This window comes from Anthonomus grandis, chromosome 22 (genome assembly GCF_022605725.1).
Source record: "Anthonomus grandis grandis chromosome 22, icAntGran1.3, whole genome shotgun sequence".
Lineage (NCBI taxonomy): Eukaryota > Metazoa > Arthropoda > Insecta > Coleoptera > Curculionidae > Anthonomus > Anthonomus grandis.
The window spans coordinates 20982522-21010085 of NC_065567.1; the positions used below are offsets into that span (position 1 = coordinate 20982522).

General features: G+C 31.7%; 1 protein-coding gene across 2 annotated transcripts; it reads left to right on the forward strand.

Annotated features, from left to right (window-relative positions):
- On the forward strand, positions 1 to 26620 carry LOC126748749 (chondroitin sulfate proteoglycan 4). 2 transcript variants are annotated; one of them, XM_050458176.1, is made up of 16 exons: positions 1 to 189; positions 1376 to 1682; positions 12186 to 12315; positions 12372 to 12578; positions 12629 to 12790; positions 12845 to 13087; positions 14957 to 15187; positions 15242 to 15543; positions 15598 to 15682; positions 16161 to 17041; positions 17171 to 18374; positions 18426 to 19101; positions 19159 to 19314; positions 19371 to 19777; positions 19829 to 21359; positions 23805 to 26620. In XM_050458176.1, exons 1-16 carry the CDS (start codon positions 120 to 122, stop codon positions 24164 to 24166), a joined length of 6954 nt encoding a protein of 2317 aa, XP_050314133.1. In that variant the 5' UTR covers positions 1 to 119; the 3' UTR covers positions 24167 to 26620. The 2 variants fall into 2 exon arrangements, with proteins under 2 accessions (XP_050314133.1, XP_050314134.1); XM_050458177.1 differs by having other exon boundaries at positions 19829 to 21344.
- Positions 26621 to 27564: the final 944 nt, after the last annotated feature.

Below are 27564 nucleotides of genomic sequence, written 5' to 3' on the forward strand. Positions count from 1 at the left end.
ACTGTTTACTTTAAGACCATGAAGGGTCCAGAAATTTTAACCTATTTATTTCTATCGCCCTAAACATGTGCGATTGATAAACATGTAATTCTCATATACAAGTGGGTTTTTTGTTTGAAATGGGCTCTGGTCTGTTCCTGACTGTGTTGCTTTTCTACCTGTTTCCTATATCGTTAAAAGCTGAACAAGGTACGTGTATTTTTAAGTGAACATTTTATTTTTAAGGTTATTATTCATAGCTGACAAAGTTGCAGAATTTATTCTTGTGTCTCGTTTTTCAAACAAGAGGTTAATTTTAAATTTTACAGCGAATGTAAGAAAACGAGGAGTCAACGTTCTGGATAAAATTGTTAAGTGGTAAATATTAAGGTCAAGTGCGGATTTTAAACATTAAGCGGAGGTTGCTTCATTGCGCCCTTAACAATATATAGTGTATGGATTTTTTTTCAACACAAAGTTATATACCTACGTGTTTATTTTAAAATAAATTGTGAAGTTCAGTTAATTCGTGAAGTCTAAGGCTCTTAAATTTCAGTTAATGTCGAAGATGTTTATGGCTTCTCAAATTAACAAGGGAATGATATTTTTATTTTATGTCTTTCTTTTATTATTTGATGGACTTCGGTATAATGAGTCGGAACTTTGTTGTATAAGAATTAACTAGAAGTAGTGATTTGTTATTTTAAAGTAGTCTGCCACACGTTAAATGTTCAAAAAAGTGCCAAATGGTTATTTTCAAAACGACAGTTGAACGTTGAGGAGTTTTTTGTCATTATCGTGCACTTTTCTAAAATGCTCCTTTCTTAATTTTATTTCTATCATTAGGAATAAAAACATGTATTTATTTACTTGTCATAATCAAAATTTTATGAAGGTGCCAAAAACTCAGTTGACAACTCAAGGAGATTTCAATTATGGTTGACAATAAGGAAGAGTTATGCTGTAAATTTTTTCCAACTGCCAATTAAATTGTTTTTTTTTTTACAGTGACTTAATAACGTCTTGTTTTTCATATAGCTAGCTAATGAAAAATTTATAATTAACATTAAAAGGAAACTAAAGATGGTTCTGCATATGGTTCCAACAATTTGCCATGATGAATCAGTCATTTGTCAAAATTCTTCAATGATATATAAATATAATGAAGAATATACTTCATTTGTGTGTTTTTTAACTTAATTGAAAACTTGTGAAATAAGTGAGGCTAATGTCCTAATGTCCTTCAAAATTATCACCTGTGGCAACAGTGCTAACGAAGTCAACCACCAACGACCACACTTGATCATTTGACATACGCACGAAAATATACTTGTTAGCACAGTTAATGTTGCCATATGTAGCTATTGTATTTTCATTGAGAAAATATTTTTTCCAGCCTCATTTTACGGAAACAGCTATATTTCCATACCACTAGAAGAATCAAAAACCACAACGGAAATCTTCTTTAAGTTCAGAACAAGACTCTCGGACACTTTGATCTTATTAGTAGCTGGAGAAACTGACTACTGCAAGGTAGATCTCGAAAATGGAAGAATTAGAGTGGTGGTCAACTTGGGATCGGGTGAAGCTGAGTTAGTATCGCATAGTACTAACAAATTAAACGATTTTAAGTGGCATGAGGTCACAATCACTAGGAGAGATGGGAATTTGTCCATGTTGGTGGACAAAGCTAGGAAGATTCAGTAAGTAATATTTCAATTTCTTACTTGATCAAATTAAATCACGTCGATAATGAGTTTTTATTTAAAAATTTAATGAAAATATAACGTCGAGTGACGATTCTCTAAAAATGTATTTATTACAGTACCATTGGACAATGGGTTGATAAAAGGTACATAAAGGTACATACAAGATTTTTCCTTCTTACTCTCCTTTAATGAAAAATATTCGTTAATGTGACAAGGAAATAATTATTGAATTAATGTTTACTCCAGTTCTCGAACCCTTTTTATTAAAAAAAGTTGTTTCTATATACTTAAACTGTGATAGCTTAAAAGACGTCTAAAACGAGAAAATATAAGATATCAAAATCAACAGAAATATGATTCGTTTTATCCGGACGTTCGTAATAACTGAACATCATTTTATTTTTAATTAACCATGTCGGTCTCATCATACTGAAGACAACATCAGTGGAGAGTTAATTGATATACAGTGTGGTTTATTTTAAAGAGAAACGTTCTAGGAACGGATATTTACGATCTTTAATTAGGGGTATACATTTATATACAGGGTGTCCTGAAATTACATCGCAATATTTTACCGGCCGCATCTTTGTCAAAAAATAAGACAAAAACTTCATATACAGGAATCTTGAAAAGTGAATCGTTTTCATGTTACAAGATGTTTTATAATTCCTATTGAAGATCAATATTTTTAATTAAAAAAGGTGCTCTTGTCTTATTTCGATAGGAGCGCCCGTTTTTGAAATAATCAGATAAATGTTTTGCAACCTACACTCATAAAGTATTTTTAATCACGTTTAATAAAATTAAAGGGTATGTCACAAATCATCAGGTATAAACATGACATAAGACTATTACAAATACTTAATTTTAAGATCAAAACCTGTTTTCTTTGTTTAAATTTTATTTCAAAATTGTAAATAATGTATAAATAATTGAGAAAAATTTAAACATTTAGCTAAGAAAAAAAACTGAAAATAAACAAAACAAACAAAAAAAAATAATACAAAAGTACCTTTTTTATGTAAAAATGTTGGTTCTTTTTAATTTTACTATCCAAATAATTATCACTAATTTTAAATGACTCTGTATATATTGTAGCATAAGATGTTATACGATAAAAATTTCGAAAAATAACGACCAGGCGTTTCGAAAATATTAACAAAAAACCATCTTCAATAGGAATTGTAAAATACCTTGTAACATGAAAACGATTCACTTTTCAATATTTGTGTGTATGAAGTTTTTGTCTTATTTTTTGACAAAGATGCGGCTGGTAAAATTTTGCGATGTAATTTCAAGACACTCTGTATAATAAAAAAAAATAATGAAAAGGGGTAAAAGTAAAGCACCCTGCAAGTAGGTTTTGCAATTTTGATAGCGATATCTGGCGTAAAATGATCTTTGAAAAGTCTAATTTCAAATGTGGCTTGGTCGAAAAAATGACTGGAACAACTCTGGAAATTGAAAAAACTAAGAAGGTAGAGATATGATATTTTTGATAGCGACATTTCGCGTTAAAAATCGTCAAAATTACTATAATAATAATAATTTGTATGAAATATTGCAACCATTTATATATTTTAATGAATCTAATTTTTATGCATTCAGAAGGTTGTGGTTCTTTAATTTTCTCCGATATGATCTTGCTAATATTGAAGAAAATGCCTGAAATTCGAAAAATTAAGAACTTGAAATTCTTGAAAATGATAAAGAGGAATCCAAAGATTTCAAAATATGGCATTTTTGATAGAATAAAAAATTAGCAAAATTTCTATAGAAATAATAATTTTCATGAAGTATTAAAACCATTGATATATTTTTATGAATCTAATTTTCATCCATTCAGGAGGTCGTGATTTTTTAAGTTTGTCAGATCTAATTGTGCTAATATTGAAGGTAATGCTTGCATTTATTTAAAAATTTAATTTCAGCTGTGGCTTCATTGGAAAATACATGAAATTTGAAAAATTAAGAACTTGAAATTCTGGAAAATGATAGAAAAGACATCAAAGACTTCAAAATGTGCCATTTTTGATAGCATAAAAAAATCAACAAAATTGCTGTGAAAATAATATTTTTTATGAATTATTGCCATTGTGATATGTTAATATATTTAATTTTCATCAGAAGGATGTGATTCCTTAAGTTTGATAGATTCGATCTTGTTAACATTGAAGATAATATCTGAATTGATAAAAAAATGCAATTTGAGTTTTGGCCTCATTGGAAAATGCCTGGAGTTCAAAAAATGAACAACTTTATTAAAAATGGAAAATGATAGAGCAAAGGAAATTAAAGATTTTAAGATATGGCATTTTAGACGCGTAAAAAATCGGCCAAATTCCTATGAAAGTAATAATTTTCATCAAATTCTGGAAAAATTGCAAGCATGTTATATGGAACTCTTGAAGTCCAAAAATTAAAAAAACCTCCACCTTTGGAAGAAGATTATGAGGAATTCAATGATAAATAAACCCTTAAACTGACATTTGGTGTAAAAGAATAGAATGGAAAAAATCCCAATTAGCATTTATTCAATATTAATTATCACCTCCACCTAAACCGGCCCATTAACTGAATAAATAAAATGACGAAAGATTTGTTTACATTAAGGTCAAACTTGATAATTCAAGAATAATGCACGACCCTTTTAGGATCAGCCCTTAAAAAAAAACCTTTTATCCATAAAAGTGTCATACCGAATTTGTCGCTGTCTGAAAACCGACGAAAAAAACAACATCTGCATAAAGCACCAGCTCTCTAAATGAATTTTTAATCGTTTTTTGTGGGATGCATGGTTCGTCTCAAAGATTTATCAGTCATTTGCCTGTGGAGAGAGAGGACGTCTTGTATTCGAGTAAGTTTTCCAGGAAAGAATCCCCTTCATCGACTCCCAAACAGATGTAAGTAGGGGGAGTGTCACCTGAAGTATGTTATAAATTTAAAAGGAGGTACATAAACTGCTCGTGAAATTGACTGCGGGCTTTAAAATAGTTCTGGAATCGATAGTTTTATGCAAGAAACCGTGGATTTTTGAATGTTACACGGTGATAAAAGAAAAGTTTCGAAGGGGCTTTTGCATATATGACTTTTTAATGGCACATATTATAAAACGGTAATAAATCTTTTATTAAGCAGTATAATAAATTCATTCTTAAGTTTTTTTTCTCTCTCCAGATTTTATTATTTAAAAAAGTCCTACAAATTTTTTTAATTCTTACAGGCAGTTTAATTTTTTTGAACTTCTGGTGGTGGGTGAAAGCTGAAAAATATTAAATGGATTTTTACTCAAGAACATGAATTTCAGGGATTTTTGTTACTTACGGGCATTTGCAAGCGGAATATTTTTTTATGACATTCAAGTTGCGAATTCGCCTGAGTTTACTTAAAAAATATTGTGGTATTTTAAAAATGCTACTGTAGTGTCATATACATTTTATTTCTCAATGTGAAAGGTACATTATTTGTTCGGTTTTGCTTGTCATTCCTCAAATTTATTGGTTTTTCTCAACAAAAATATTAAGAACATTGGAAATTACAAGTTCTTGCGGTTTTAATATTAGTTTCTTTTCTGCTGATTTCTGAATATACCACTATAATCTCATAAAAAGAAAATGTTTTAATAAAAGCCAAGGAAATCCAAGTACGTCAAAAAATTTCAAGAAATGTAAGAAAATATTTAAAAACGCAAGAAAATTTTAGGAAACATAAGGATAATTCAAACAACTGAAAAAGTAGCAAAATGTTACCACTTCATTGAATTTGAATTTCCGAGGGTACCTGGTGTCGTCTTGGATTTTGCTGGTATTTGCCTTGGCTAGTTATCTTTGAAGTTTCCTTAATTTTTCTTGGTATCTTTGGACTTTTTTTTCCTTGAGTTTCTTGTTTTTTTTTTGGGTTTAATTAGTGTAGAGCAAAGCGTTAGGTATCTATTACTTTAAAATCTATCACTTCACATGCAATCGTACATTTTAACCAAAAAAAAGCTTAATATCGTTCTTGCAAAGTATAAACGATATCTCTTTTCCTCTGCGCTTTTATCTCTTTTCACATTAAAATGAAAAATAAAAAATTATTGATGTTATAAGAACATTTTGACAGACTATCTAAATTTTTAAAACACTATTAAATTCTGATGTTTGCGGACGATGTAAAATTGTTTCGACAACAATAGCTGGTGTCATGCTTCTTCAAGAAGAAAAATAGCTTTAATGCAAGTTGTGAAATAAATCATATAGACCTTCATAATCTCTGTCTCAAATATCATTTGCCATGGGCAATTATTTCATTGATCAAATTGATTTGAAAGTAGTTAGTGAAATTAAACTTTGGTATTACATTGGATAAAAACCTGTCATTTAAAAAACATATGTCAAATGCTCTTCTTTGTCAAACTTTCTCGCTCTTTTAGGATACTCGGTTTCCTAATTAGATCTGCAAAAGAATTTTCGATTTTTACGACAAAAAAATTTTCTTGTGCAATTAAGATGGACAGGATCCTTACCACTTCCAGAAAGTTCAAGGTATGTCTTTCACAAGAGACGGTATTTTTAATAGTAGGAATAGCCATGTTTGGGACGAAGAAAATCCTTATGCAATTTTTTCAAGAAAACATCAGAATCGTTTGTCTGTCAACGTATGGGCAGGCATTGTTGATAATTATTTAATTGGGCCATACCTGCTACCGGAACGGTTAACAGGACCTATTTATCTGCGTTTCTTGGAGGAAGATCTCCCAGAACTCCTTGAAAATGTTCCACTAAACGTTAGACAGTAAATGTGGTTTCAGCATGATGGAGCGCCGGCTCACTTTGCTGTACAAGTACGCGAGTATTTGGCTCAGCGGTTTGGGCACCGTTGGATTGCCAGAGGTGGAGCAGTTTCTTGGCCTCCTAGGTCACCCGATTTAACGTCGCTCGATTTTTTCTTGTGGGGACATGTAAAGTCTTTAGTCTACGAAACTCCAGTAGAATCAGAGCTAGACTTAATTGGACGAATAACAGCAGCATTTGAAATCATTCAAAACGAGGATCAAATTTTTAGTGTAGTCCGCCAAAATCATGTGCGTTTAAATCGGTGTATTGAGGTTGGAGGAAGACATTTTGAACAATAACTGTTGTGATGGTATCATATACAATGCATCAGATCCTATTTAGGTAATTAATATTTTTTCTAAATTTAAACGCGTCTTAGGGCCGTAGTGGCGTAGTGACACATTTCCGGACATGGGTTCCTATACTCAAATGGATTCTACTGTTGCACTGAACAACCCCTAACAGTTTGATTCCATAGTTCTGAAACACCCTGTTGTTGATAGTTACAAACAGTTGATGATGCAGTCAACTTATCCTGGGGTGGACATTTCGGATAGATAAATTTGGAAAAAGAGGTGAATGACATGTAGGCGAAGATTAACGAATTCACGAAGATAATAGATTCAACAAAGAAAGACTTTTAAAACCAGAAAGAAATCGTAGATGACCTGTGAAGTTTTAAATCTAATGAAACAGAGAAGAACACGTAAAAGTAATGACGAAGCGAAGAATTTACAGCAAATACGAAGAACAGATACCTGAAAACTAATTTGGTTCTATAAATGCATTCAAAACCAGAGAGACACTCTTTGGAGTTCAAATCCTAATTCAGAGATGCAGAGACGTCTCTACTGTGATGTATACGCGTGTCTAATTGAATATGAAAAAGCATTTGATCATGTTAATTATCAGAAAATGATCAACATCCTGGAAGAGGCCGGCTTGGACGATAAAGATGTCAGATTAATTTTTAAATCTCTACTGGAATCAGACAGCATGCTTGAGACTTGATAGAGATCGAAGGGAACAGGTGAAAATACAACGTATGGTCAGATACGGATGTGCCTCTTGCCTTTGATATTCATCTTATATTCTGAAAAAAAAAATTCAACGAAGCCCCTAACGGAGTAGAAGAAGATATCAATAAGTTATACTTGACAACATGCTTGTCAACATGTGAAATGGCTAGGTACCTGAAGAAGAAGAACCACTTGTTTGGAGTGTTCTTAGGTACTGCTCCAATATCTGAAACCCTAGTTCTACAGGGTGATTAAAAATTGAGTGCAAAGATTTCAAGGGCGTATTTACCAGCCAAAAATAAGAACTTTTTTTCATATAAACGTATGTCCTAACTTGCTTCGTTTTCTAGATACAGAGTATAAAAGGTTTTTTAATAAAATCGGTTTTTTATCAATTATTCAAAATTATTCAAGATTAAGATCAGTACTTAATGTCGACACTTTGCAAAGGAGAAGGGTAAAACTTTCGTACAAAAAAATTATAAATGGACTAATTGGTTGCCCCGATCTTTTAAATCTTATATAATTAAATGTTCCTGATAAAAGAAGCGGTGTTCCTTATCATTCCACAAATTATGATAAAAATATTATTATTTTTACATATATGTATACTATACATAGTCTATTTATTTTAAAATGGCAATGCAGTAAATAAATAAAATACTTAGAATAGGTCCTATAAAGCAAAATGTTATCTAATAATTTGCACTTTTATTCGTAAATTAGTAGAAACCTAAATATTTGAAAAGTTGTTATTAAGAAAAGCTTAGAATCTCTAGAACCAGTTATAAGTAATTTAAAGGATAGCCTACATTGAAATAAATGATAATAAATGTCAAACGGCCTATGGGATGTTCCTCGTTTTAATGAACATTTTTTTGAAAGGTGTGTTTTGATTCTTGCATTAATAAAAAACCTCTGTAGTTTCGTTAATACAAAATAAGATAAAGAACATAATTTGGTACGCCCATAGAAGTTGGTAAATAAAAACTATAAATAAAAACAAACTTACTTAAACTTACAAATAAAATAAATAATACGAATACAATAGGAGTAAAAGCCATTAACAATTTGTAATTGTAAATTTTTAAAATATGTTCCACCAATATTTGTATATTTTTCAGCACGTCTATGCAATTTAAAATGGATCTTAACAAAAGGGTTAAGAATAACTTCAGCGCAATAGGTATTAACACAGTCAATTAATTGCTCCTGTATGTTTTCCATTAGAACATTATAATCATTTTCTTTTAAATAACTCTACAACAAATAGTCTACTGGGTTTAAATCAGGCGATCAAGAAACCGGCCAATTCAACGATTTGAAAAATAATTGTCTGGATATACCAAAATGTGCTGGAGCACCATTATGCTGGAAGTACATTCCTCGTAAATTTATATGGTGCTAGCAGAAAACCAGACAAAAGATTTCGTAAAAAGCTCAAATAAACAGCACTAAGTGTTGCTGAAATACATATAGGGCCGATTAAATAATTATTAATAGGGCCACGCCAAACATTGATTGAAAGTTTTTGTTGGAAATAACCCTGCCTAATAAAATGTGATTTTTCGATGGGAATTTTGTGTATTAAAAACAACATCTCGCGTAAATTGAGCCTCACCAGTTAACAAAATTCGAACAAGTGTCTTTCTATATGCTATATCTATATATTTGTATCCATTGTAAAAAAACAACTTTTGTAATCTTTGTGCCTATTAGATGTAATACGGGTATACATTTGCTTAGTGAAGCACACGCCATACACTTGTTGGTGGTAATCTTAATTGAGCACCTGTTCTTCTAACACTTTTAACACAGGATTTTCATGCACATGTCCAAAAACGTTTTCTTGCAAATGTTCTTTATTTGGAGTTCTCTCAATGTAAATATCAGTAGAGGATAACGGACCGTTTTCTCTTGAATAATTAAAAACTTTAGCAAAAGTTTGGTGATTTGGTATTTTTCATCCTGGAAAACGCCATATTATATTCCGTCACAATATTCGTAACAAAAATAATATTTGCATATTTAGCGTTTGAAAACGGTGGCATTCTTTGATTTACACACTGTTTAATACTTTAAAAAAAATGAATTTAACTTAAAACACAATTCATTAAAATAATCTAAATTTAATGAAATAAGAGCAAAGAATGATGAAAACAATTTAGATAATTAAAAAACACTTTTTGCTTGCGAAATGATTTGAATACATTTATTTACTCATTTTTTTTCAGCTTTTTTGATTTTAATTAATTCTTGATTCTTATCCTAATTTAGTGTTGATTTTTTTATTATTTTCTTAACCTCACTATTTTTTTTATTGTATAGCAATTCTTTTATAGTTTAGTTGCATGGATCTAATACAGTTTATGCATTTGTACTTAATATTTAATTGATTTTCTTGTAACTGGGTATTTATTACCTGTTGGAAATGAAGCTTATTAAATTAAATTAAATAATTTTTCAATCTTTTTTTCTTTATAATTTAATGTAGCTTTACACACGATTTAAACAAATACCAAAATGAAATCTATAGGGTGATTTTTTACAAGGGCAAAAAGTATTTAAATATTCCAGTCCCACTCTGGAATTGAATTTTTGTAGATACGCTTCAAATTTTTGTTGTTCTAGTGTATTATGCCGAAAAAATTTAAGAAAATAATAGTTACTAATGATGAAGCTACAGTGGATTTTTATTTATGCAAAAATAAAGACCTGTATGATTAATCAATAATAAAAAATTCTAAACATGTTAATTTCAAATGCTTCATTTCAATAACATGTGTGATTCTGGAACGCCCTACAGAAATATATTAACATGCAATAAATTTTAATTAGTGAAAATACACAAAAAAAAAATTTGGAAATCCAGTTTTTCATTAAGAGGGGTTCAGATTATATTAAAACTAAAATTGAAAAATGTGCTTTTTTACATAAAAAAGCAACTGTTCGATTGGAAAACGAGCGCCTCTTAATTTCTTATAAAATTTAATCTCGTGGCATCCAGTACGGCCGGTGACAAAAAAAATTAATATCAAAACCGCCTATACCAACTTCTACCGATATTTCGCCGACAAATGTGCCACAATCGATTCTCTTATATAAAAATAAAACTGCAGCTGCAGCTTTATGCAATTGACGTACCTGATTTATGATTTTCAATATCCGGTAGAATTTTTTTTTTTCGGTTTGTCTGTTTCGTTAAAATTGAAATTTTGTTTTTGACTCTGACGATAAATTATGCTTGGGGTTTATTAATTAGAAACACTGGCGGTCAGCTACCGATATTCCTGATTGTTTTTGATTAACTTAATTGCCAATTTTAATCAGAAGAACGGGTTTAATGAAAATATGCAAACGACTTTCGAAAACAATTATATTGTTTGACACACGGCATTGATTAAAGATCCCCACAATAATACCCAAAAAAAATTTTCGAGAGAAAATACATACATAGCAAATGGCCTTGTGTTCACGTGGATGTTCCTATGGATAAATCAGTTAATGATCTTTTTGGAGGGCGGTGCGATAAAAATATCCTATGAGAGTGTTCAAAATTAACCTCGAGGGCACAATATAACGACACAGTTACTTATTACTGAGTTCATGTGCATCATTTTATTATGGATTTTAACGATTATTGGATCTGGTAATGTCCAATGATGGTCGATTTTTTGACATTTTTCCGGAATCTACTGCATGTGATTTTACGATTACTATCTAAATTGCCTTGACATTCGATTGCCTTATTTGTCAGTTATTATAAGAAATAAGGCTCTAGATTAAACTGAAACCTTCATATTTACTTATATTTTCACATTTTTTCAAATGGAAACAAAATTGAAGTTTCTTTATAAAGTTTAAGAGAGTAAGAGATAGGGACTAGGGAATGGAAATTTAATATACGATATTAAAGTAAACAAACAGACGTCCAAAAAAGGTTTCGACAAAAAGGAGAGACAAACATAAAATAAGAATAATTACGTTTCAAAGTAATTTGCCTTGAACCCAGGCTCTATTTTTCCCTTATAGCTCATAATGGTTTACTTTATCAGAGTGGACGTTCCAGTGCTAAATTAGTGTCTGGATTTTCTGAATGTTGTTCATAGCTTGAATAATTATACCGAAAAAAAAATCTTTTATTGACACTCCTTATGATATATCGGAATGAGATGGCGACATAAAATGAAAATTGAACTTTTCTCTGGTTACTCTATATCACCGTTTAATTTCTAAATTACTATGTAGATCTTCAGAAAGTTGTGTTGTTCAGCTCAAAAAAAACTTCGATATGCTTATATTTAGGGTAAGGATGTGGCAGGCCACTAAATTGCAGGATAAACAGCTAATAAAACAAAGCACCCGCTGCAAAGCCAGATTTATTTGCTGTTTTTTAGGGGGGCATCTTTATAGCGGATTTTTTTTCAGCTATTTAGGCCACAAGCCCTATAACTCCGGATTTGGGAAATGTAAATTCGGCTTTGAATTGATATTTATTCTAAATAAGGGGATAGAAGGCAATTTTGTAGGCCAGAAGTTAGAAATGGGACAGGATCGGCTGAAGGCCGAGACCTGGATTTAAAAGCAAGAAAACTCGCTATTAATGAAAAATTGTCGATCTATATTTGCGTATTAAATTTTCTGATATAGTGTTTCCATTTTAGCACCAAAATTCCAGGAAAACACTTCGAGCTAAATATACACTATGGGATATTCGTAGGAGACCATCGAAATAAAAATAACACCGATTTGTTTTTCGGACATATCAAAACCTTCCGAGGTTGCCTTTCAGGGGTATACAGCTACACTTTTTATACACTCATAAATATTTAAAGAAAACCCCGTTTTAGCTCAAATACAACGATCTTCCAGTATTGGAAACAGCGAGGCAGCGTGAATCAAAAGCGATAGTTGAAGCCATTACTTGGAACTGTGCTGCTGAATTTGAAGCTTCTCTAGAGCAGCCAATCAGTTTCGTTGAGGATGATGCTTTTTTGGTGATACCTCAAAAAACAAAATTCAAAGATTTTAGTATAAGAATGGAACTTAAAACTATGGTAAGGCCTACATTATACTAAAAAAAACTTCTGTAAATCAAGTGTTCCAGGTTAGTGACGGCCTAATATTCTACAACCCCGGAACGACAAGACATGACTTCCTAATGTTAGAAATTTCAAACTATAACCTCTCTGCTACTGTAAAAGCTGGGGATAAAGCAGTGAAAGTTCACATAACCCAGAGACCAGTGGCCGATGGCAAGTGGAACAGAGTATGACTTCCAGAGTTCCTGTACCAAGGACACATTAACATTATTATCTTTTAGATCGGTTTTCGCCTAACTTCAACAACTGTAGAACTCTCTCTGAATGAGCATCTGGAATATGCCAAAAACGTCCACGCTTCCTTGGTTCAACTTTCAGATATCTCCTACATTGGCGGCTTAGAAGCTGGAAAAAAGTTCAGAGCAACCCAGAAGGGTTGTGGAACTGCTTGTGATCTCGGTTTTAAAGGCTGTATGCAAAACTTACATATTGCTGATGCCAGAACAGGACTTCCAGATGCTCAAGTAAGTTTAACTGATACTGGTTCAAAGAGTGAATTGTTAAATTATCGTTTAATATATGTGATAAAAAATTAATATCTTTTAAAAGTTTAATATCTGTGATAATATCTTCTAAGGATCTTTACTAAGGCACACAATTGTAATGTGGGACTAGGTTCATGAGAACTATTCCTAAATCCTTTACTTAATATTTCCAAACCAAGCCTCGCATATACTTCAGGAATTTTTTTTGTGCGTTAAATGTTCAATGGTTTACTCCCCAGGCCTGTTTAAGTACTGCAAAAAAGTTCTTCACTCATAAACCTAAGAATTTCAATCAATTTTAAAAAGCGCCCTTTCAGAGCTGTTACATCTCAGGACCCTTTCCTTCCTGAAAATTTCAGAAAAATCGGTAAAACCAATTTTCCAGAACGACTTGAACGAATGATTGACACTCTTCCCGACCTACTGGCACAAAAACTTAATTATCTCATAAACTAATTAAGATAAAATTATGAATCAAACTGCATTATGTTAAGAAAAGAATTCACTATTATAATTAACTTACAGTAAGTAATTAATAAGTAATTACGTGTGACTGGTCAAAAATATTAAACCGAACTTTCATCAGCATGCAGCTCCTACATAGAAATCTGCTCCTATGTCTGAAGAGACTTATTGGAAACAATACAATTTGCTTTAAAAAACTTATACCATAGTGAATCATTTTGTAATAAAACTATTGTAGCCTCTACTTACTTTCAATTTCATAGATTATCTTGATCCTTACAATTTTAACAAAATACCTCTGATTATCAAAGGAACAAAGTCATTTAAAATTCAGGTATTTTTTTCTTCTTTTATTGTTTGGACACATCGATTAGTATTGGCACTTGTGCGTTTTTTGAAATCAAAAAATTCACACCCTGTATATTATGACGTTTTACAATTTTATTATATATTCTGAATACTTTTTGTATAGCATACCATATGCCTAAAGTCAATGGTTTGTTAAATACGACGTAATAGACTAACGAAACATATAAAATTAAAACATCAAAATTTATTAAATGTTTAATTTGTTGTTCATTTGATTCAGGACATCCTTTGCAATGAAAATTTCTTGAGTAAGAACTAACGCCAACATTTTATGTGATTTCTTAGAAAGTAAGTAGACCTTATTATTTTCGAACAGTTTCCAATTTTAGAACCTACTGGATAACGGTTTGGCACGCATTTGTGACTATAATTGTCATATTAGTTGTCATTTTACGCATCTTTTTTTAATAAAATGCATTTGTCTGGAAAAGAATGAATTGAAATATTCATGATGATTGGTTTTGGAGACCGGGTGCTTAAGGTTTTGATTGAGTGGCCACCAAGATCACCGGATATAACCCCATAAGATTTTTTCTTAGGGGGCTATTTGAAGTCCAAAGTTTATGTAAATAGACCAAATAATGTTGATGATTTAAAGAAAAGAATTCGACAAAAAATTAGACTAATCGATCCGCAAGTGATTGAAAATGTGCAATTGAAAGTTATTTGCCGACTTCAAAAATTTATTGAAGTAAATGGTCAACAAACTAAACATCAGTTGCAATAAATATTGTATATATTTTTATTTTTTAATGTCGTATGTTTCATAAGACTATTACGTCAAATTTGACAAACCGCTGATTTTAGGCATATGGTATGCTATACAAAAAGTATTCAGAATATAAAATAATAAAATCTTATGATCTACAGGGTATTCTATTTAAAAAAAAAATTTGACGCATAATTTCTAGGTGAGGTACCTCTACGTGTCCGAAAAATTAAAAAAAAAACTGAATTTTAAATGATTGCGCTGTATATGCAATATACTTATAATATATGTTTTTGCCTTTGTAGTCCTCAGATGGTTTACTTCCCAGCTGTGTATGGAATTATCCTTGCCTAAGACATCCGTGCCAAGAAGGAGCAACTTGCGTTCAACGAGGCCTAGATTCATTTCAGTGTAGGTGTCCTAATAACATTGATACAACTTGCGTGCAAAGAAATTATACTGAAGGATACTCCGTTTATTCAAGACCTGCTAGTTTAGCAACAGAACTGGAACTTTTAAGTGTGGAGCCTTTGGAGGTAGATTATGAGAAATATACAATGTCTCATCATTTAATATTGTGTAATTTTTAGGTTCTTGAAGGAGGCAGCGAAATCATCACCACAACCAATCTGCATTTAGTGTTAGATTATAAAAAATATGGTATAAAGGATGCTGGTGTGAGTTTCACGGTGGAACAAAGCCCAGAACATGGGGCTGTAACAGTTGATGGCTGGCCCCAAAGGCAAAGTTTTTCCCTCTTAGATGTAGCAAGAGATAAAGTTCATTATGTCCATGATGGATCAGAGATTAAAAGGGACAATATTGCTTTGTCTGTGGCATTTTCTGCTGCCCAGTCTTTTACACTACCAGTATATTTACAGGGTACTTTTAGGTAAGAAATCTTGTTCTAAGCTGGTTTACAAAGGTAAAACAATAAACATTTTAGGTTTTCACTTATTGTAAATATTGTTCCCAAAAATGATGCTCCTGTCTTTGACTTATCAGAGACAAAAGTATTACGAGTGGTCCAGGTAAATACCAACAATATCCTATATAGCATGATTGTTTTCTGAATGAAGCTGCTCATTTTATATAACTCTTATGTTAAAATAATCAATGATCCGCATATGCTTTAATAATTTATTAACTCAGACCTTATTTCATTCTTTAGAGAATTAGTTGTCTGCCGATGACGCATTTTTATTTTTTGTTGAGCATGATTAGCCAAAAAGGTAAGTTATATAGAGTGTCCGTTTTAAGTAATACCTCTATAGCTATCTCGGTAATTGTAAGAGATACAATGTCTATTCAATTGCCATTTATTTTTGATACACAGTTTTCCCCTGTATACCAGACACAAATAAAAATATGGCAACTCTATAAGCGCAATTGACTTTCGCGATAGTCATAATGGTATCACTTAAAACGAGCATCCTGAATATACGTATAAAACTTACTATGTTCAAAAAAATCATAACTTTATCACTTTCTTATTAAGAAATGTTTTAGGGTGCAAAAAAGGTGATAACGTCCGATCTATTCCAAACGGATGATCCCGATAATAGTCCATCAGAACTTGTATATAGAATCATCCAATCTGACGTGGGTTATTTTGAAAACCTTCGTAAGCTTGGTGCTAAAGTAGACTCATTTACACAAGAGGATGTTAATAAAAAGAAAATCCTCTTTGTACATACTGGGCCGGATGCTTCTGATTCATATGTATCCTTAGAGGTTTCAGACGGTGTGGAGGTAAGCCCTATATACCAAGTACGTGTATCAGTAACTGCTCAAGTATGGAGACTAGATAAAAACACTGGACTGCAGCTTCTACACCAAACTTACCAAATTATTACTCCATATAACCTAAGTTACACTTCAAACGTTCCAAACTCAGATTATAATGTGCTATTTAAAATTATAAAAAAACCGTCTTTTGGTGAGATTGAAGTCGATAGAAGTCCAAATATATGGGAGCCAACTAAGAGTATGAGCATGTGGGAGCCTACAGATGTATTCCTAAGTACAGATTTGAAACAGCATAAAGTGAGATACAGGCACACTATTGGAGAACCACAGTTTGATGAGTTTCAGTTTAGAACAGCATTAAACAAGACTCAGCTATACACTTTTCGACTTACCTTTGTTGAGTGTAAGCTCCTCCAAGTGTCCTCTAAGATCCTGGAACTGAACAGCGCATGGGAGACACCTATAACAACAAAATCTTTGTTATTTGAAACCAGACCAACGAAATCATCCGCTTTCATTATGTATCAAGTCTTAAAATATCCGCAATATGGTTATTTATTTTCAGCAGTTTCTAAGTATAGGATAAAATGTTTTGATAACTTTACCCAAGAGGATGTACTTTCCGAAAATATACGCTATAGGTAAGCAATATTGGAGTTGAAAGTGCATTTAAATAAATTTAAAAATAACTTAATTATCCAAGTAATGATTGATGATGATTAATGATATTTCTTAAACAGTTATCAAACAAATCCCATTGAATTTTTTAGATTGTATCAAAAGGCCTTTTCAGACGTTAGCGACTCAATAATTCTATCAGTTAAATCCCCGGGATGTGGAAACGTTACGGCAAACGTAACTATAAAATATTACCCTTCGAACGAGGATAAATTCAAAGTTCAAGTAAATATAAAGCAGCTAGACGTTGACGAAGGAATGTCGGCAGTAATTGATAGATCCCATTTATATATACATGCAAATTTTGTGTCGGATTTAATATTTAATGTGACTACACCCCCGCAACATGGGATTTTACAAACTGTCGTTGATGACAGGATAAGGAATCACACAAAAGCTTTTTCTGTTCAGCAGCTTAATGAAAATTCAGTGTTCTACTTACATGACGGGTCAGAGAGTGAACAGGACAGTTTTAAGTTTATGGCTTTATCAAACACTGATGAAACTTTTCAATATGTAGGTCAGATGCAGATTAATGTTCATTTAAAAAATGATCATGCTCCAATCAGAGTAGTAGATAAAGTATTTCAAGTAGTAGTAGGAGGAGAAAAACTTTTAACAGATAAAGACCTTAAGTTTGTTGATATGGATCTAGGAACTCCACCTGCCGGAATTATTTATACTTGCAGAGAAATCCCTAATGGGCAGTTCTATAATTTGAGAAATCAAACAAAAAATATAACAGAATTCACACAAGAAGACTTGGATACAAGAAATATCCTATTCAAACACAAAGGACCAGAATACGCCAAAGTACGTCTATGGGTTACAGATGGTCAGTTCCACGTAAATGGCATCCTAGAGATCCAAGCCTCCGGCCCATTTATTCATATTGAAGTAAACAAGAAGATCATTGTAGAATCAGGAAAATCAATCATTTTAACAACAGATCATGTGCAATACTCAACAAACTTATATACCACTGACTCAAAGGTAACTTATCATATTACCAGGCCACCAGTGTTTGGCAAAATTGTTGACTCTAAAAATGGACTTTTAAATAACTTTACTCAAGAAGATGTCAATTTAGAAAATGTCAGGTATCACAATGATGTTACCACAGGAAACGCTGATGAAATTGGACTTAAAGTTACTTGTAAGGATGCTCTCAATGTTGCACAACTAGCTGTTCTAATTCTGCCATCTTCTTATTGGGAACCTTTGCAACTGAAGCGGTTAAAGAAGCTAACTGTAGAAGAGTCCACTAGTGCGTTAATAACTAAAGATAATTTAGAGGTAAGTCTTTCAACAAGTCTGGTATCTTTAAGTAATTAGTGAATTTTCAAGGTAATCCAAACAAATGTGCATCCCTCAATAATAAACTTTCACATCCATGAAAGGCCTCAATATGGCTACTTGACAATCCTATCAGAATCGAAAAATGGAAGTGAAATAATAAATATGGCATCATTCACACAAGAGCTAATAAATGAAAATAGGGTGCTTTATATTCAAGCGGCTGTCAACCAATCTAGAGACACCATAAGTTTTAATGTCACAAATGGACTAGTGTGGTTGCCAAACGTTCGTTTAGAAATAATGATTATTCCAGAACATTGGTACTTGGGTAGTAACGACATTGTCGTTAATGAAGGAGGTTCCATCACACTCTCGCCTGTTTATTTATATGTTGAAACTGAATACTACCGTTCTATAGGTGTCACGTTTAAGATGATACAAAGCTTTAATCACGGGTGCCTTCAAATATTTAAGCAGTGCTCCAAATCAAAATCATTCAATTCTTATAACCTCACCGCAGGAACTGTTGAGTATGTCCATGATGGTTCGGAAAATATTAAAGATGCAGCCACTTTTATTGCTCAGGTAGGAGAAAGAAAAAGCGAACCGATAAAAGTATTTGTTAAAGTAGTACCTGTCAATGATCATGTCCCTAAGTTAGTTAATAATACAGGCCTGGAGATGTGGGAGGGTGGAACTGCAGTAATAACCAATAGTATGTTAGGTAAGTTTTATATAAGACCAATAATTCCCCATAAGCAATTATTGATCAATATTCTAGCTGCCATCGATGAAGACGTTCCAAAAGAAACGCTCAAATATCACGTTCAAAGCTGTTGGTGGGGAAATGTTTCTTTAATAACCGATGAAAATAAGGCATTTAATTACTTTACTCAAGAATTTATTAACAATGGTTTAGTGATATTTAGGCATCATAGTACGTACAACAACTTTCATATAAATATTTAAATATCTCACTCATGATTATTTTAGATGGTTCAAGAGCACGCTTCTTGTTTAATATAAGTGATGGTTTACATACGACAAAAGATTACCTCTTTGAAATCAAAACTAAAAAAGTACAAATGAAGCTTTTCACGAACAAGCCATTGCATATATTTCCACTTCAGAAGAAAGTATTAACTAATGAAAATTTACATACAAAAAACTCCGATGGCAGAAGGATTTTGTATGAAATCACCAAACCACCTACCTTGGGCAGACTAATGATGAAATCCAAAAAAAAGGAGTACAACAGTGTTGTATCGAACTTTACTCAGGAAGATATCGATAACGAATCAATTTATTACGAACATTTACATCCATTTTCCGACTTATATGCCAACGATTCATTTATATTTACTGTTAACTCTTATTTAGCACCTACACTTGTAAATGAGGTAAAATACATATAAATTAAGCTGAACTATTAAAAACTCTTTTTTTTGTAGATCTTCCGAATAGATATATCAGTATCATCTGGTGGCCTAGACTCCTACGTACAAATTCCAAAAATAGAGGTCAAAGAGGGTGAAAAAGTGTCAATTCATATGAACCTCTCTGAAGTAGTCAAATTTCTTGAAATGCATGCGGGTATGAGATCTCCAGTTATACACGTATCAGCAGAAATACCTCGTCATGGAAAGGTTTTCTTAAAAGATGATCCCCATAGTGGACTAATGACATTTACCCAACAACAACTGGAATCTGGTAATGTTTACTATCAACATGACAATTCAGATACCTTATCAGATACCGTCAAGCTTTCCTTATACTTAATTCCAAACTACATCATGCTCTGTAACTTGACAGCCAATATTACTGTTATTCCTGTAAACGATCAGCCGTTTAAACTAGTCACTCAAGCTCCTAAGTTTTCAGTGGTTCAAGGTGAGAACCATACAATCACTAGAGAAGAGTTGTGCACTGAAGATGCGGATACTCCTCCAAAAGAACTTAAATATGATGTTGTAGCTGGACCAACAAGCGGCAGATTGTTATTACTACCAGATTTGGAACCAGTAAATCATTTTACTCAGCACGATGTCGACCAAAATAGGCTAATATATGTTCACGAAAGTGTTGTGCTAAAAGATTCGTTTCATTTAAGGATATGGGATGAACAGTTCCATCCAGAATTCACTTTTTTTAACATAATGGTTATTCCGGTCAATATTAGTATTAAAGCTGGATTTCCTGTTGAGGTGAAGCAGGGCACAAACGTAGGGTTCCTTAATGACCAAAATATTTTTGTGGAAACAAATACAGATGAAAGTAAAATCAGTTATTACGTGTCAAAAAGACCTAAACATGGAGTTATTTATAAGGACAACAACCAAACTGTAACCTTTAGTCAAGATGATCTCTACAGAAATCATGTCATGTACTTGCAGTTTGATACAACAGCCTCAAATGATACATTTAATCTAATTGGTCAATTAGCTATAGGAAACTTAACATTCAAAAAAAATATAAAACTATGTGTTGAGGTTAAACCTTTTATGCATATCCATGATTGCACAGTTAAAGCTGGAAAGATTACCAAGTTAACGCAGAGCTATTTAGATGCCACTCCTTTGGCAAAATTGACCGGAAGTAACCCAAAATACACTGTGATTGCCTTACCTTCATTCTGCCAAATACGAAAAATTATTCGTAGTTCAGGAGAAAAGCGCCACGTGTTGGACACCTTAGTAAAAACTTTTACTCATGAAGAAATTCAAGGAGGGCTTATACATCTAGACATAAAAGATATTGAGGTGCCACCTAAGGGCTTGACAGACAAAATAGTATTTAGTCTGGTGGCCAGTTTAGTACAACCAGCAACAGGAGAACTAAATATTATAGTAACCTCGATAGACACTAACGATATTTTATCTACTTTACCAGAACCAAGCGATCCATTAGGACACGAACTAGACATTTTAATAACCGATTCATATATTACAAGAGATTATGTGCTAATAGGTATGTACGTGATAGGTACGCATAACTTTTTTACTAACTATTGGTGTTGTTGTCTCAAAGGTCTATCCAACAGTGGTATGTGTTTGATTAAGGGTGGCGAGGTAAGGGAAATATCGGTTGATAAGTAGCGAAAAATGACCAGAAATTATTTTTAAGTTCTTAATTGTGCTAAAATTTAGAATTTATTTACACGGCTCTATAAAAGTTACTAAAAAAATATCTCGATAAAATTGTACATCTTTCTGGTTGTCCTTGCTAGAGGGCATTATCTCAAACCCTTTTTTCCAGTATAATATGATATACCTAAATCATAATTAAGAAATGGAATTGATTTATCAGGATGAACATGCTTCAAATTAATTAATGATTGTTTGCACCGGATATGCGCACGCCACAGTTTTGAATACCGCCCAACTTCTGATTTGTTCAATTTATTTTAATTCTAAAATTCAATTTTTTTTTCATGAGGATTAAAAAAAAACGCGGTCTTTCATTACACAGTGGTACAGCTAGGAACTTAAAAATTATTTGTAAAACATTTCTCGTAACCAGAGTGTATAAGCTTGCTTAATTTTTTTCTTGAATATTATAGGTAAATAATAACTACTTCAGACGATCGATTTATATATTTTTATAGATTGACATATTCTGGAAAACACGAAACGAAAATCACTTGTAAAATTATATTTTCCGGCATACTTTTAGTATTTTGCGTAAAATTAATTATTTTAAAGAATTAATTATTAAAATGTAAATCGCAACTAAAATTTATAAAAAACTAGCATTTAACACAATTTCTAAACTTTTTAAATTTAAAAACAGATAATATGAAAAACATTCTATCAAAATCAAAAGACTGCATATACACTTTCATATATCGTCGATCATCTTCGTTAGCAATTATAATAGGGTAAAACCATAATAAGTAGAATGGAAGATTTTCATGATTTAGAGTTTTTTCTTAACCATCTACCTTCGAAGATGAATTTGGACAATAGTTGTGAGACAATCGTCTTTTAAACAGCTAATTTACTTATAGATTCTTTATAGAGGAAAAAAAAATGAAACATTCATAAGCTGTATGTTTTTATAAATTGTTAGGATCAATATATTTGGGGACTCACATAGTGTACAATCTTATGCTATGTATAAAAGGTGTTTCTAGTTTTTTTTAAGTTGAAATAGGCATTATTTAGATTTCTAACGTTCTGTTTTTTACTTATGATATTTGGGTGTTTTTCAATTTCAATCATTTCATTAAAAGTGTCATTTTATATTTGGCTGTCTAGATAGAATTTCTATTTGAAACAAAGCGGGACCAATATGATGAAATAAAATTTACAATTTATTTTATTGTATACATTTATATACTTGTACAAAAAAGTATTTATTATTATTTATTGGTAACTATAAAAATATTTATAAAAAATTATAATTTGGACATCATAATTTTTAATCAAATTAGATTTTTTATTAAAAAAAAATACGATTTTCTTTTACGGTCATCTTTTTCATCCAAGTGAATACTTTGAATCATTTATGAAAATATCGTGAAATATTGCACATGAATAGGTCCAAATTATATTTTACACTTAATATAGATTTTAAAGTTGTAATGTTCAAATGCGTTTTTCCAGTTGTCCATAATGGACATTAAAAAGAAGGAATAACTCCTTCCATTTCTTGCCTGGTTCATTTGCAGACAACCAACATTTAATATTTTCGTCTGTAACATATCTTTTTACCAATGACACCTCTACAAAAAGATCATTTTCGCCAATATTATTTTTTGTAAAATGGTTGCTAATTAATATATTCAAAAGATTTTTCCACCTATTCCTATAAAATCTCCTCTTTTAATGTCACCCAATGAAAATTTTTCTATAGTCATGAAAATCCTTTTCATGTCTAGATCCCTATTTGTGTATCTCTTAGGGTTCTGAGGATGATCTCATAAAAATCGAAACGCCAACTAAAAGATATAAAGCGATCGTCTGAAATAGTTTTTTTCACCTATATTCAATAAAAAAAATTAAGCAAGCTTAAAAATTATTTCCAGCAATTTCTTTTCGCCACTTTTATAAATCAATTTATTTCTCCAACTTTAAGTCCCTCAATTATTAATTGTTGACAAATAGTACCTCGCTTCCTTGAATCGAGCACCTTGTAGAGGGAACTTATTTTATAAATGGAGACACTATTTAATGGTATTTTATTATAATTGTCAATGATCCTCTCCAAGATCTTCATGAGAAACTAAATTAATTAATATTAATGCATTTACTGTTCTTAGATGTCTCTTCTATGCTTTACCCCCTATGTTGGAAAGTATCTTTCTATGAAGGTTGTTTCCAATCGAAATCATCAGAATTTCAGCTGGAACAACTAGCTTTTAACAAATAGCAATTTTATCACTCAAGTATCTATTTAACATCTACTAATTTATAAATGTTCTTTTAGTGACAATAGTGCTGGCGGTAGTGCTAACAACTATTGTAATCATAATAATAATAAAATGTAAATCAATGGAACGGGATACGCTTCACAAAGAAGAGGTGGCCATGGGTCCATTGCCAAGACCACCAGACAGGTTATTAGCCTCCCCCGTAAAATCTATAGGGATGACAACTCCGACACCTGCAGCTCCACCCCAGTGCAAGGTCACCCCTCTTGGTATGACCGAATTTGATGCACCATCACCTCATGCTGGTTATCCTTATGGGGTGACAGATGAACTGCCTGATGATTGGAGTAGTGTTGATAACTCTTCTGATCAGGCTTCCAAGAGTATTATGTTAAGGAGGAATCAATACTGGGTGTAAATATTATTGTTTGCTGGTGGTTTTTTTAGGAAATTGGGGCTGATTTTGTGTGTTTCACAGTTAATATGAGTTTAGGTAATATGTGTTTAAATTAAAAAGAACTCTGATAGTGGGTTTATATCGGCGGTTTAATTTTTTTATAAATCAAATTTATTTAGTTTTTTATGAGAACAGTACTGTTACTTATCTTTTATATACAGGGTATTACAAAATTCAGTACAAATATTTCAAGGACATATTGCTGCAGTTAAAATAAGACATTTTTTTCCTATAAACATGTGTCCTAAAATGCAGCCCCTCAGACCTACAGCTCGCGCAAATTGCTTGGAGAAAATCGATTATTTGGAACCGTAACTACAATTATACACAGTACAGTGTAGGGAGCCACAAGGCACCACCCAGCGGTGGAGTTTTAGTGGGTATAGGACGAAACAGACTCGACACTGAGTCCCACACTACTGGGGGCGGCGCCGCGTAACCAGTGTTCATAAAGAATTTCTCCACCGACCCAAAAAAAAAAAAAAAAAAAAAAAAAAACTACTAAATAAAACTAAAAATAAAACTACAATTATGCATCAATTCTTCTGAAAATTTGCATGTCCCCGTTTTTTTGGTTGCTCTTTTTATTCTCCGTCCCAAAAATGGTGTAGATCCAATTTTAGGGGAGGATTCAGGGGAGCTTACCCTTCTGATGGCATCCGTATCTTATCTATCTATCAATAAGAAATTAAAAAATCTAGCAACACCATCTGGTTAGCCATGAAAAAATATAACATTTTTGTCTCTTGCATTTTTTCACTGTAATTAAGCGTTTTCGAGAAAATGGCTGATAAACCAAAGGGGAGCATTATTTATCCCGCTTAAACTTTTAAATTAGAAAAAAACAAAGTGGGCTGTGATTGTTTTATTTTTTGTCAAATATATTAATTTTATACAAAAATGCAAAAAACGATATTTTAGATTTTTTCATGGCTAATTAGATGGTGTTCTACATGTTCAAAATTTTTATTGGAAACTTAGGATATGGGCTATCAAAAGGGTAAGTCCCCCAAAATCCTTTCCTAAGATTGGGTTTACACCATTTTTGGAAACAAAAATATCAAAAAGACCCTAGACAATTAGGACTTAAAAATTTCCAAAAGATTTAACGTATAACTGTAGTCAGTATTCCAAATAATGGATTTTCTTCAAGGAATTGACGCGGGCTGTAGCTCTGAGGGGGTGCACTTATAGGACACATATTTATAGGAAAAGAAAGTCTTATTTTAAACTGCAAAAATACGCTCTTAAAATATTTGCCTTTAAAACCTTTGTTATTTATCAATATTTTGTACTGTTATAACAAGATTTCAGAAAAATCTTTTTGCCTAATATGGGAAAGTTTTAGAAATACATATGTGCAAATAGATAATCAATGAGAAAACTCCTTGACTATGTCTTATTGTGCAGTCATTACGAAAATAGTTTCCTGTGCTTCTTAATTAAAAGTGTACAAAATTTGGGACATTAGAGGGGTCATATAAGAGGTTTGTCAGACCTATTTTTAGCCCTAGTATTTCATGATATAAAAAAACCATATTTGCCCTGTACTCTGTATCCCATTTTGGTTATAATTATCTTCTTAACTATTATAATCAAAATAGAACACTTAGTACAAGAATTAAAGTATGAAACATTTAGTAGGGAATGCTAACTTTTTAGTTTCTACCAACGAAAGTCTAAGAGAAGAATGAACACATAAACGAATATTTCCGAATTACATTGTAAATATTAGTGGAGGGTCTAAGTATGTATTTCTAGCTGGATAGAAAGTGTACCCCAAAGACTAGAGGTTTTTCTATGTGCCAAATAATTATTATTATTGCTGTTCAAATTTTAGTTCTTCAAAAGAACAAAGAGGCAATTGCATATCAAATAAGTTTTGACCAGCTAGCAATATATGGAAATTTAATTTATTTTATATTATTAAAAGACGCAAGTACTTAGTTATTGTTAAGTTTTTTTTTATATCCAGTTATTTATCTAGGGTTGTACTTTAATTGACTGAATTAGATAATTTTATTGTAAACGTATGTTAATCCAAGGACATTTAATTATAATAATATTTATTTGAATTTTTTTACGTTTTTTTTATCTTTGGACTAAAATACGATTTGAAGCTGTAAAAGATTCCTTACAAAAATACCTGACCTACATAAGACGATACTATAATTTCCTAATTTTTAAATAACTTAGAATAATTTTTATACCGTTTTATTACAGCCAATATTTAAATTAACCTGCCGACCGAATTTTTAAATCAACATTATACACCAAAATCAAAACGATATAATTAATAAATAATACAACCTATGTGCGGGAGGTAGGTTAGTTTATATTATATAACAAAGAGCACAAACACAAGGTGTTAAATATTATAAATGTTTTACTGAAATAAAACTTTTTAAAATTTTATTTGGGTTTTTATTTTGTCGTATCGAGTATCCTAATCCTAGAGTCATATGGGAATAATAAAGAAAAGTCTATTTTGCTGTCACTTGCTCCTACTATTATCTTTGAGATTTAACAAGGAATATCTGAAATGTTCTCAATATATACTGTATGAATGTTCCAGTAAATTTATTCATCTAATACTGATTATTTACTTAATTAAGATTGGGTAAATGTTTAAGGAACAAACATATTTTGTCAAGTTCTTAATATGGTTTTCGTCCCGGGATGAGTACAGAAGATGCAATAATATATGTTACAGATTATATAGTACAGAACTTCAGTGAGTAATAAAAAGGATGTATGTACCATTGCCAGATATTAGGATTCATGAATATTTACATGATTTAACGGACGGGAGGAATGTCAATGCATGAACATTGTAAATGTGGAGTCTGTCAAATATCTAGGAGTTATGTACAGTATGTTGTTGAAAAAATCTGAAAAATAATTTATAAATTCAGGTAGGGGAAATTCTTTCTATAAATTCATTTAAAAAATTATAAATCAGTTATTGGTGAAACCTGTTTTGATGTACGGATTGAGTATATGGGGTAGTGCATGTGCAAGGGCCTTCCAGCCTCTAAGTATCACAAAAAGATATGTGATTAAGGTTTATAATAATAAAAATAAAAAAAATTCGTCAAACTAATGTTGTCAAGAAATCAATATTTTTACAACGAGGTAATTATATATCAAAAGTGTTTTAAATTAATGAAGAAAAAATAATAAATACAGGATACCAATGATGCAAAATGTTTTGAAAATAGGTCAGTTTATAAAGGTTTTATTGATATTTCGTTAGCCTCTTTCACATCCTTGCAAAGATACAAGTTACCAGTGCAGATCAAAATATTTTGAGAATGAAAATGTATATGGAAAATATCTCTGAATGGATAAAGGCGAAA